Genomic DNA, 12,265 nt, shown 5'->3' on the forward strand with positions numbered 1-12,265 from the left:
GAATTACATGGGTATTTGTCTTAGGGGCGAGGGGGTTGGGGGAGTTTTTATTCAAATCCAACGGCTAGTGAAAGAAAAATGGCCGTTGGATTATTATTTTTGCGTAGAAACTACTTTACGGTCCGCTGCTCATAACGGTCACCTGTGTTGGGGCTGGGTTGGCATGTGCCTGCGGCATGTGGCCTTTGTTGCTTTCAAATTAGCGTAAAATTTCTTCCTTTCAGCCCTTTTTCTTTTCTCTTTTAAGTGTGTGACTGTGTGTAAAACTAGGACTAGAAAGGGTGTCAATAATAGAGAAATTGATTGGGGTTTGCACTTTTAGGAAGCTCACTGAAACAATTAAAAAAAAAGGGTTCGTAGGGCGCTCTTCCCCACTTTTGGCTGGGCTCCTGTGGTCCTATGTATTAACCCTCAGCTCCTGTCCTACCAAACAAAGACTGGACAAGGGGCCGAACAGTCATCAGCAAAACTGTTTGGAATGGTTTTGTGTAAAATGCACAATATATAACTTTGTACATATATATATACATATATTGTGTAATTCACTTTCAATAACGTGTAACTATAGAATAAATTTTTGTGAGCCCTACATATAGTGTGAAAAACGATGTACGAGATGAAATGTAGATCTTACATTTTTTTTTTTTATTATCAAATATTGGCCATGAACCTTCAGCTGCAACCGTTCCTGCCCCTCCTCCACCAAAGACATATACTAGAAGAAAAGAAAGAAAGAAAAAGGAGGAAATTGCTGTAAAAAAATATATTTACTTGTTTATTATAGGATATCAGATAAACCAAAATAGAAGGATACTACTACTATCTGGTTCATGTTTCCTTTCTTTTGTTAGTAATGAGATCTATTAACGGACGTAATTTGCATTTTCTTGGATGACTAGTCGGTGTTCAAGTGAGTTAGTGCATTGAATTTGGTCCATCGCTTCTAATGATAAAAAATACCGGAACTCTTATTCCAAGAAAACGTTTAAGTATAGGAATTCTCTATTGCATCCAATCCAACAACTCTTCGTTCTTTCTTTTTGAAAAAAAATCGTAAATAGCTTGTAGGTTTTGATGTAATTGGAGTGATTGTCTTCATATTAATTGAAGTACTCAAGTGGCACTGATACCAGAATATAATAGTTATAATACTTTAATTATAGTTTCAGTTCTGAAGTTTTGGCTGCCCGTGTTATTGACACGAGTATTCCCTTCTTTATTCCGCCATATATTTAAATAAGGGTTAATCACATTTTATCCCCTTAAAGAATACCCCATTTCTCAGTTTACCCCTTAACCTTTAATTTTGCTCACTTAACCCCCTTTAGGACAAAATTGCCCTTGCATGATTTTGACTTTTCATTTATGTTTTCCTTTCTTTTATTTCTTTTTCTCTTTCTTCTTTATTTAATTTTTCCTCTTTCCCATAAAAATCTTCACCTTAATGATTGAAATTAAAAAAAAGAAATTGCAGAGATCTATCTTCTTCTTAAATGATTAAAAAATATTCAAATCACTTTCCTAAACTACAAGTTTTTTAGCCTTTCAATTCTTTTAATTTTGAATTTTCCTCTTTCCTTTCTAGTTTCTTATTTTATTCTCAAGAAAATATCATAAGATGAAATTGTTTTCCTTTCTTTTATTTCTTTTTCTCTTTCTTCTCTCTTTCATCCTTCCCAATAGAAATTCCATTTCAACGAAAATTTTTGTTTTTAGTTTGTAATTGCATATTTCTGGGTGAAGGTTTAAAAGGTATCAAAAACTAATTTTGATTTTTTGTATGATACCACGTATCACAAATTTCAATTGATGATTATTAATCAGGTCACAATTTCATTTTAAGATATTTTCTTGGGAATAAAATGAGAAACTAGAAAGGAAAGAGGAAAACCCAAAATTAAAAGAATTGAAAGGCTAAAAATATTGTATTTTAGGAAAGTGATTTGACTATTTTTTTTAATCATTAAGGAGAAGATAGATCTTTGCAATTCCTCTTTTTTAATTTCAATCATTAAGATGAAGATTTTTGTGAGAAAGAGGAAGAATTAAATAAAGAAAAAAGAGAAAAAGAAAGAAAAGAAAGAAAAACAAGGTAAATGAAAAGTCATAATAATACAAGGGCAATTTTGTCCTAAAGGGGTTAAGTGAGCAAAATTAAAGGTTAGAGGGTAAACTGAGAAATTGGGTATTCTTTAAGGGGATAAAATGTGATTAACCCTTTAAATAATAGCATACAATCACTCAATGGCTCGAGGGCAACCAGCATTTAGAAGTCGTATTTCTATTTTGGTTTCATTTTTATTTACATTTTTGGTTTTGGGTTTGTTACAAACATTTAGGGGACGTTTGGTAAAAGAGTATCGGAATGAAGTAATGGAATAAACTCCATAGTTGGTGTTTGGTTCACTGGTATGGGAATTGAAATTTTGGAATGATTTCTAAAAATTTGGCATCCCTCCATTCCTTAGTAAAAGGATGGGTTTTGTCTAAAACCCAAGTGTGATTCCAAAATCTTATAATTACATAATATTTAGTATAATTAATATTTATATGATATGATATTTATATTATATTTATATTTATATTTATATTATAATATATACATATATATATAATATTATAATTATAATATTTTATTATAATATTAGTATATTATATAAATATATATTATAATTATTTAGTTAAATATAATTATATTTATATATTATATATTATAAATTTATTAATATTATATAATAATATATTTATAATATATATGTATATTTATAAATGTATATTATATGTGCATATAATTATAATATATACATGTATATAATATTAATAAATTATATTTATATTTATTATTTTAAATATAATAATAACTATATCTAATATTAATATGCATTATATTTATATAAAATATTAGTACAATTAATATTTATATATTATATAATTATAAATATATATTTATATTATAACATTTGTATAATTATAATTAATTATATATATAATATTTAATTTAATTAGTTACAAACTTATAATAATGATATTATTATATTATATAATTATATATTATAATTATTTAGTTAAATATAATTATACCTATATAATATATATTATAAATTTATTAATATTATATAATAATATATTTATAATATATATATGTATATTATATGTGCATATAATTATAATATATACATGTATGTAATATTAATAAGTTATATAATATTAATTATTTTAAATATAATAATATATAATAATAACTATATTTAATATGTAATATATATTATATTTATATAAAATATTTGTATAATTAATATTTGTATATGTTATATAATTATATTATATAACATTTGTATATTTATATTTAATTATATTAATAATATTTAATTTAATTAGTTACAAACTTATAATAATAATATTATTAGTTATACGTATTATATAATGTATATTAATTTATGTAATATAAATAATATTATCAATTATACTAATAATTATACATGTTTACTAATAGAAATTATTAATTAGTTAGACTAAATTTACTAATACATTTATACTAATATATTTAATTAGTGAAAATTTCTTATATCCCATTTACAAAGAGCCAATAACTATCATTTACGATGTGGTTTATAATATATTTATTATATTTCATTCCGAAAGAGTCGACGAACGAAACATCAACTATAGTAATAATACACATTCTAGATACTTGAACCAAACAAATATATTGGAATAAATGATCTCATTCCAAATCCAAGATATCCGATTCCGATTCCGAATTCGAATCCGATTCCGAATTTGAATCCGATTCCGATGTGCGAACCAAACGCCACCTTAATAGCCAACCTGGGCCCAAATACAACAAACGGAAACACAAATCAGACAGAAAGCCGGGTTGCGTATCACGCTGCATTTTCTTTATTACTTTGAAATTATCGGTCCACCACTGAAAGCTTGCAGGCCTGCTATCTGGACAAACCGTTTCGAAACTTAACGTTCTCTAAGGGCCTATAAGGGTATTTCCAGAGGCCATTTAATAGTGGTGTGAACAACCATTCTATAGAAAATTTAAGAAGAAATTGAACCATATTTGATGATAAAGAAGCTTTACCTCATCAACCTTTAGCTGACGGGAACCAAGAAGACAAAGACCATGCTTCAAACTACCAAGTGCAAGAAGGAATCAAGCTCGGAATGTAGAGAGTAAACATTCTCATAATAGCAAAGTATATCACGGGGCTAGACCGACAAATTGGCGCTTAATTCTCTCTATAATCTTCGCTATCAAAAACTGGCGACTTGTTACGATGAAACGAACTTTTGCTGCCATGCACTCAATGCCACTACTTAGCAGGACTACTAGTGACATTCTAAAACAGAAGATTAGATCTAATATAACAGGTTCATTTGAATAGACTAGAAAGTGTTTGAGGTCTGCCTTCTAGTTTCTCATTTTTATGATTTACACCCTTCTCCAGAACGCGCCTATTTTGATGTACATTACCTCCGATATACTCAACCACCACATTCTGTTGCTCAGTATCTGGTTCCTGATGCAAAAGGCAACTCTCTTTAGATTTTGGCTGCTTTCTTGCAACATCATTATTTACTTGCTCCAAAAGCTTCAAATGCTTCTCAGCACTCTTCTTGTACTCTTCATCACCAGATGTCTTCTGCTCCTTAACAGGAGCCTCATGTTTCCCTGCTTGAAATTTCAGAGTTTCCAGCATTGATTTTATCTCTTCTCGAGGCACCCCATGACTATCTGCCTTTTCCAGCATCTTACTTGCATAAACCTGCAGCAAACTGCCTGTTTCTTTACTCTTCCCTTTGCGACACTTCTTAGCAACCTCTGAGCAGGAATCGTCCTCTAACAAATCTTGCTTTTTCCCATCTAGATCCATTGACTCTGTATCAGCAGTTAGCATTTGATCCATATCTCTTCCTAGCTCAGAAAGTCCACCAATCTTTTCAAACAACTTCTGCTTCTTGGAAACTACTTGTTCTTCCGCAAAATTAGCAGCTTTTACAGTGCGTTTTGTATCAGTCTTTTTCCTCTGATCAACAACAAGAGGAGAATTTTCTGCCAGTATCTCTGCATTCTTTTCTGGATCAAGTGCATGCAATCTAATTTTATCTTTTCTCATCACCTCATCTCCTATGACAAGTTCACAACCCAATGTATGCAAAATGATTTGGCCAAGGACAAATCTTGCCTCACGAGCGTTTCCTTTCTTTAAGGAATCATAATTTATTTCCATACTTGCTCTTTTTGTCCTTAGGAATGTCAAATCTCTCACTAGCACATCAAATATCTGCTTTGCAGAGGCCCCCAACTTCTTGGGTACAAATACCTGAAGAAGCACATGTTTTCATCCATGTTCAGTACTGACAATCTAATCAGTAAAATTCAGCATAAAAACAACACTTGAAACACAATAAGTCAAGGCAAAGTTCCTGCTACAAAAGAGAAGCAAATGTATAATGCATCTCATATTGCATACTACTTTGGCTTTTATGCCACTGAGTTTTTGCATGAAGAAGTTTCTTAATCCATCTTTTGTATCCCTAAGGTATTACTGCCTCTGACTAATTTTCTGTCCAGTAATAGTAATAGTACCATATATAAGTGATTATAAAGTGTCTAAGAAACAAACAATAGAAACCGTAATTTCAAACCAGGATGCTCTAAAATTAACCGGGATTCTCGTCTCCTTATAACCTAAACTATTGCTTTCTGTCCTGAAACAGTTGTTGGTAAGCTTAAACTACTGAAAAAGATGAGTGTCGCAAAGAGCAAGGCTAGCTGAAGCACAATAACTTTCACTATGCTTAAATTGAGTCATTTGCAATCTCCATACTACACGGCCAAAAGATGTGGCTTATAAACATGGAAAAAAAACAAGTAACAAAATGGATATTTAGAATTCGTTGAAAATCTAGCTTAAACAAACAACCACATGCAATACACTCAGGACATTTCCACTTAAATTTACTCCACGATGAAGCACATAAAACTTCAACATTGGAGATCAAATCCACCCACAGCCTGTTTCCTTAGATTAGGAAAATCAAGAAACTAGAATGCTGAAAAGTCCAAATGTACTTACCAAGCCAGGGCACTCGAATGCTGGAAATTTTGCCATCTCTTTAAGAAGGATTTCCGCTTCAGACAAAAAACAGACAGAGTTTTGCACTTGCACAGCCAACTCACTAACTTTATCAGCAAGTTCATCATCTGATATTGAGTCAGAGCAACTTGCAATTTCAGGAATATAAATTTGCACTTCTTGAGCATGCTGTCTTGCAAATTTGACACCTTCTTCCCACTTTCCATGAAAAAGTACTGATGCAACGGTTAACACAACAAGAGGATGTTGAGGATTACTAATTAATGCCAAGTGAAAGGCCAATATTGCAACCCTGTCCACCAAACATTGCAAGAAAGAAGAAGATCTAGGTAAGAGCTCCTATATGTAAACTTAAATGGAGGCTCAAAACTGAGGACAAAAGTCAGATTTGATTCTTTTCAAACTTCAAACTATGATAGAATACCACACAACTGCATTTAATATGAAAAATTGCAAGAGAACAAGCATGAGAGTATCATAAAATTGAGTAAGCAAGAGAAGTAAGCATTACTAAGGAGTCAATATCATAATTAACTGTCTGGCTATAACACCAATTCTGCACCAGCTTCCTATCTAGTTACAGTATTTGGGGAAGCCCATGGCATAAGATAACATTCAATTAAGTTTAAAACCAGGAATATCCTGCTATATGTGTTAGTTATCTAAAAGGAAAAGTATACCAAAAAAACCCAGTGCACATGAGCTCAGAAATGAGGAAAACCAGTGCTTTTACACAGGTTGTAGACCAAAAAATTACCAAAAGATCATACAACTAAATGCATACAGAAGGAGATGTTTAGAACACAAAGCAGAAGATCATCAAGGAAGCATTGTCCTCCAAGAAAGAACAAATTATGTTCTCAAAAACCAAGAAGCAACATCTGAACAAAGACAAGAAAAATTTAATTTGATAAGCCTATCAATGGATCTTTAATTGTTGACACAGTAGCATTAAGCGCCAGAAAAATAAACACAATCACATAAAAATAACACTTGCTACTTTCCAGTGGGGCTTTGAGCTTTTTGAACAAAGTTAACTCACCACAAGGAGCTATCAGCAGGTCGATCACAACTAACCAACTTATCCAAATTGGAAAATAGTTTCTGAAAAAAAAATCCACTGTCAAGGAGTGCAATTTGCTTTAGAAAAAGGACAAAACATTTTTTCAGAGATCAAGAATTATGCTTAAGAAAGACTAAAATATAGCTAAAGTATAGTGAATATACACTAAAACCAGCTCATACCATCAGCATCGAGGGACTTTGACCAGATATATGAGCTTGTTGAGTAAGATGTGCCTCCTATAATCCCAAAGTTGTCGCATTAGAGTAATGTATGCTGGTGTGGGCATGTTGAAAATGATAACAGGAGGAGGCAAAAATAACTTACTTGGAGAGGTAGCAGGATCTCAAGTAGGTGGAATCTCCGAAGTAAAGATAGCGAAGGCTCAGCAGCCCCATAAGACAGCATATAGTTTAATTCCATCAAGATCCTAGACTAGAAAAGCAGAATTGTCTAACTTAGTTTAGGCAAGACAATTTATTACTTTAAAAAGTGCACACAACGAGCATCTTGAAATGAAAAAGCTCAAAGGTTTAACTATTTCAGAGAGTCCATTCCAATGCATATAAGGAATGAATGGACTCTGCTTCAAACAAACGTGGAAGCTGAAAAGCAAACTCTACAACTCAAAGATCTCACCATCCACTCTGTTAGAGTAGCATAGTAGTTTTGAAGCATGCTTCAAGGATCCTAAAACTTATCCTTGGATGGATTACTAGGAATTGGTCATCATATACAGAGAATTAAAAAAAAAAAAAAAAGAAAGAAGAAAAGGTAACTGAGGAAATGAATGGCATAAGATAGAAGTGCTTCCCTACCATTCAAGGAAGTACCTTAGCTAAGCTCAGGATGGATGAAGAGAGCTTATGTATAGCACTTTCAGTATCTTCTGAAAAAGACAAGCCCAGACGAGCTGCTAGTCTCAAGGCACGCAAGATCCTTGCTGAGTGAAAGTAGACAAGAAAAGTCTACCAATTACTTCCAAACATTATTCTGCTACTAACCATTGCATCTAATAATCAGAACATTACTAACAGAAAATTAGATCCACCTACCACAATCTTCTTCAAATGACAGTTTGGCAGGAATTAAAGTCCGCAGCTGAGCACATTTCACAGGAGTATAAATAGTCATTGAAATACCAACACAACTGATTATGTTCCAACTTCTGGACTAAATTAGTCGAAATACTTGAAGTGATAAGCTTACCTTTGATAACTTCAAATCTGAAAGTGCATCAGCATAATCATAGATTTTATTCACAAAAGGATCAAAGAACAAGCTGCTCCAACAATTTCACAATTGTGTAATTGTGTTAGATAACATCAAACAATGACTAAAAACTCCAAAACTAAAACCATAAAGACTAATATCCTGCTTACACTTTAAGAATTCATAAAGCTTGTTAATGAACAACCCAAATGCTGAAGATGCAGGAATAGGAAATTAAAGTGCAGAGCTGTGCAAATAGGAAAAGGGCTGGTAGCTTTATTTCCTTTAAGTATCTACATATTCAACATAAATTCCCTAAGCTTGACAGGATAGATTGGCTTCAATGGCTTAATACAATATAAATGCCAAAATCATGCACTATTATTAACAGAAAAAGCAGTTCAAATGGAAAAAACCTTATAATCTGTCTAGTTTAATGGCCACATAGAGTTTACCAACTTACCGAAATATCAAATGACTTAATTGAAATTACTCATGAGCATAGGAAGCATAGGTAAAATATGATCACATCCTTTTGACATTTGAGTAATATATCCTCGAGGCACAATAAAAGTCAAATTATTGTTTTATCCAAAAGCATATCTAAAAAATCACCTGTTAACAGTAAAGTCGCGATGCATGCAATTCCTCCAACGACCAAGGTCCTTTTTATCACATCCTTTTGGCAATTGAGAGACAGAAAACTTGCCATCCTTCCCATCATTATGTTGTGCACGTGTTTGGAAGCTTGATACCTGCATTGCATCAGATCGGTATCTTATAACTACATTACTTTGACAGAAATCAATGGTAAAATGCAATATCTTCACGTATCATGCTCTGAGACCAGGAATTCTGAAATTACGTCTCACTACAAGTAAGATGGTACTTAAATACCACTGTTTTTTATTGGTAGATGGCCGTGATAGTACCTAGGCTGGTACTTCAAGTACAAAAATGTTGCATATTAACAACTAAATGCTGAACCTACCTCCACTACACTGCCTTTGATATTCACTTGACATATAGGAAATCGCCTTCCTATGATCATAGATCGATGAAACTTCTTTCGCACCTGTTATATAAATATATAAAAGTCATCAACCAAGGAAAAGCATGGAGAATATGCAATTATCTCACTAACATGAACTGGAACCAAACCTGAGTAAGTGCGGCTGATGTGATCACATCAAAATCTTTTGGTACTCGCTTCAGGACTAAATCTCTCACACATCCGCCAACAAAGTATGCCTCAAAACCTGAAAAGTGTTGACCAAAAAGACAAATTTTTTGTAGTGCGATACAGGTAAACGCTCTTTGAATAGAAAAACATGCCACAATGAGAGCATAAGTGCTACAAAAAATTCTGTAATATGGGTCGCTATGAAGGCAAAAGAAAACTGGAAAACAGATAGCAGAAAAGGATCGGTTAATGGCTGTAAAGATTATTATTTCTTGGCAATCTCACATTTCAAACAAATGCTTTGTAGTGCTATTGATAAGTCATGAGCTTAACTTCCTTTCGGGTATGAAAACCATATGAACTACATAAAGGCACCATTCTTGGAAAAGCACTCTATGTCCAAAAGTTCAAGTAGTAAAAGGGCCATCTCATTAACTAAAGCAATTAGTTAATAGTATTATGTTAAAGTGACTGCCTTTCAAATCAAAAGAGTGAAAATATCTTAAACCTAAAAACTAAAGCTACTTCAACAACAAACAAATCTAACCTTCATTTTTAAGAATCTTCAGGACAATCCACGGGGACATCGGTATCATTGATTGATTTATCCCCATTTTCCTTGCATCCAGCTTTCTCCATTTTGAAAATTCAATTTCCCCTACACCATCATCTGCATCATTTAAGTTTCACCTTCCAGAACCATAACTAATATAATGTACAGCAGAGGAACAGCTAAAGTAATCCGCAATTCCCAAATCCATTGCCTCTTCTCAACCTTGGAATCCCAAGAAAATGAAAAGATAATCTTGGAATTTAAATTTACTTTTTCTTCGGATGAAGTTTCCCGGAGGCCCTTACTTAGCACATCAAACATTAGGTAAAAAAGGAGAGTTTCAAAAAATCAGATGCTACGCAGGAGAATAGCTAAGTTTGCAAAGTAGTGGAGAGATACCTCGCTCAAAAACTGGAGGAGGGCACATTTCAGTAAGAGTGTGATTGAAATTCTGAAACAGATAGTTGAATTTCTAATTTAGCAAACCAGATCACGACTTGTTTGATAAAATGCCTCACAAAGAAAAGAGTGCTAGTAGTGAACAAGATTTTAGTGAAACAGGAGAATTTAAAGTGAGTGAGTTCAAGTTTGAGCTTGCAGGGTACCTGGAAGGTGAGAAGGGTTTTAAGGCGCGAGAGAAAAGATTTGCTTTTGGCGGCGGCAAGCGAAGACATCGCCATCAGAAGGCTAGCTGCGTCGTGGCGGCAACCCCATTTCAGGCCAGAGATGAAAGTAACTGAAAATGGGCGGTCTCTCTTGGGCTCGATGCTTTTAATTGTTACTCATATATCAGTGAGTTGCATTTTATTTTTTTTTTTTTGGTTGCCCCTTACTAATGAGTTGCAATTTATTCTCAAAGAAAATAAGTGTTTTATTAGACTCAATATTAAGCGATTTCAAGCAATTAATTTGTCTCCGTAAGGTCTTCTTATTAACTCCACTCTTGCTCCGTAGATAATAATTAATAGTTTTTGAACATCTGAAATCCTAATTGTTTATTTTTTAAATTGTCAAGTGAAACTATTCGTCTATAACTTTTACCAAACATGTCTATATGGCAAAATCTATATCTCCAATTTTTTTTTTTAGATTGATGCCAACTTTTTAAAACAAATTTATACTTTTTTTTGTGTATGTGCAATACAACCAAATTCCCAACATTAAACATCGTATTCGTAGCTCTACATCAGCAGGATGACAATCTAATAATATGTTATTTTATTTTTTTTAGTTTAAAAGAAACTCTAAGCCATACAAGAAAAAAGAAAAAAAAAGGGAAGGGTTTGAAAATTGAATTAAGGATTGAAGACTTCGCATGAGTTATCTAATATACTTACAATTAAGTTGAATTTTGGAGACAATTACATTGATAACATTGGCTCTGTATGGATACCTCTTTTTTTAAAAACTGTTTTTATTATTTGTGGAGTTTACACTAATAATTTCAAAAAGAACTCCAAAAACACCATTTTAAATACAACTTACAAAAAAAAAAAAATAAATCCCACCACATTTTCTTCTTTCACTCATTATCACCTACCACATACCACCACCCACCATTCATCCCCTCCTCCCTCGTCCACTGCTTTTGTTGTCGCTCTCTCTCTCCTTCCTTCCATTGCCTTCTCCTTCCCCTCCAAATACAACCAGAGGTAGGGTGTGGGCGGGTCAGATACCCGGCCCATCAACCATTTAGCCAATTAGATCCTTACCCGTCCTGCGTAGCAGCGAGTACCCAATTATAGGATACCTGTTAAGACAGAATCAGGTTAACTAATTTAATTTTGTATTTTACACATTCATCTAAGTTTAATAAAGATTTTTTCTTCAAAAAAAGTTCTCCCACCAACAAACAAGCATGCGAAAAGAATACAAGAAAAAGGAAAAATATTAAAAGAATTCAAAATCAATAAAAAAGTTTGAAATAAATAACACATTTTTTTTAAATATATGTTCCAAATTAATTAAACTCTTTTTTTATAAATATAAAATCATGACTTCTACAAATGAATCTTGTAAATAAATTATAGTCTCTCATATTTGTAATGTAATTTGTTTAATAAAATTACTTATTTATCTCTAAAAATATTATTTTATAGGACGTATATAAAAATAAAAAAATAAAAAATATATATGCGGGG

General features: G+C 32.5%; 1 protein-coding gene across 3 annotated transcripts; it reads right to left on the reverse strand.

Moving 5' to 3' along the window:
* Positions 1-4,165: 4,165 nt before the first annotated feature.
* On the reverse strand, positions 4,166-10,855 carry LOC113778863. 3 transcript variants are annotated; one of them, XM_027324385.1, is made up of 14 exons: positions 10,730-10,855; positions 10,524-10,575; positions 10,119-10,229; positions 9,550-9,647; positions 9,380-9,463; positions 9,004-9,143; positions 8,386-8,458; positions 8,232-8,277; positions 8,010-8,119; positions 7,504-7,611; positions 7,359-7,415; positions 7,156-7,217; positions 6,093-6,405; positions 4,166-5,336 (listed from the first exon to the last, which is right to left on the reverse strand). In XM_027324385.1, exons 1-14 carry the CDS (start codon positions 10,802-10,804, stop codon positions 4,386-4,388), a joined length of 2,280 nt encoding a protein of 759 aa, XP_027180186.1. In that variant the 5' UTR covers positions 10,805-10,855; the 3' UTR covers positions 4,166-4,385. The 3 variants fall into 3 exon arrangements, with proteins under 3 accessions (XP_027180186.1, XP_027180185.1, XP_027180187.1); XM_027324384.1 differs by having other exon boundaries at positions 10,119-10,241; XM_027324386.1 differs by lacking the exon at positions 10,524-10,575 and having other exon boundaries at positions 10,730-10,796.
* Positions 10,856-12,265: the final 1,410 nt, after the last annotated feature.

Source organism: Coffea eugenioides, chromosome 7, assembly GCF_003713205.1.
Source record: "Coffea eugenioides isolate CCC68of chromosome 7, Ceug_1.0, whole genome shotgun sequence".
Classification (NCBI taxonomy): Eukaryota; Viridiplantae; Streptophyta; class Magnoliopsida; order Gentianales; family Rubiaceae; genus Coffea; species Coffea eugenioides.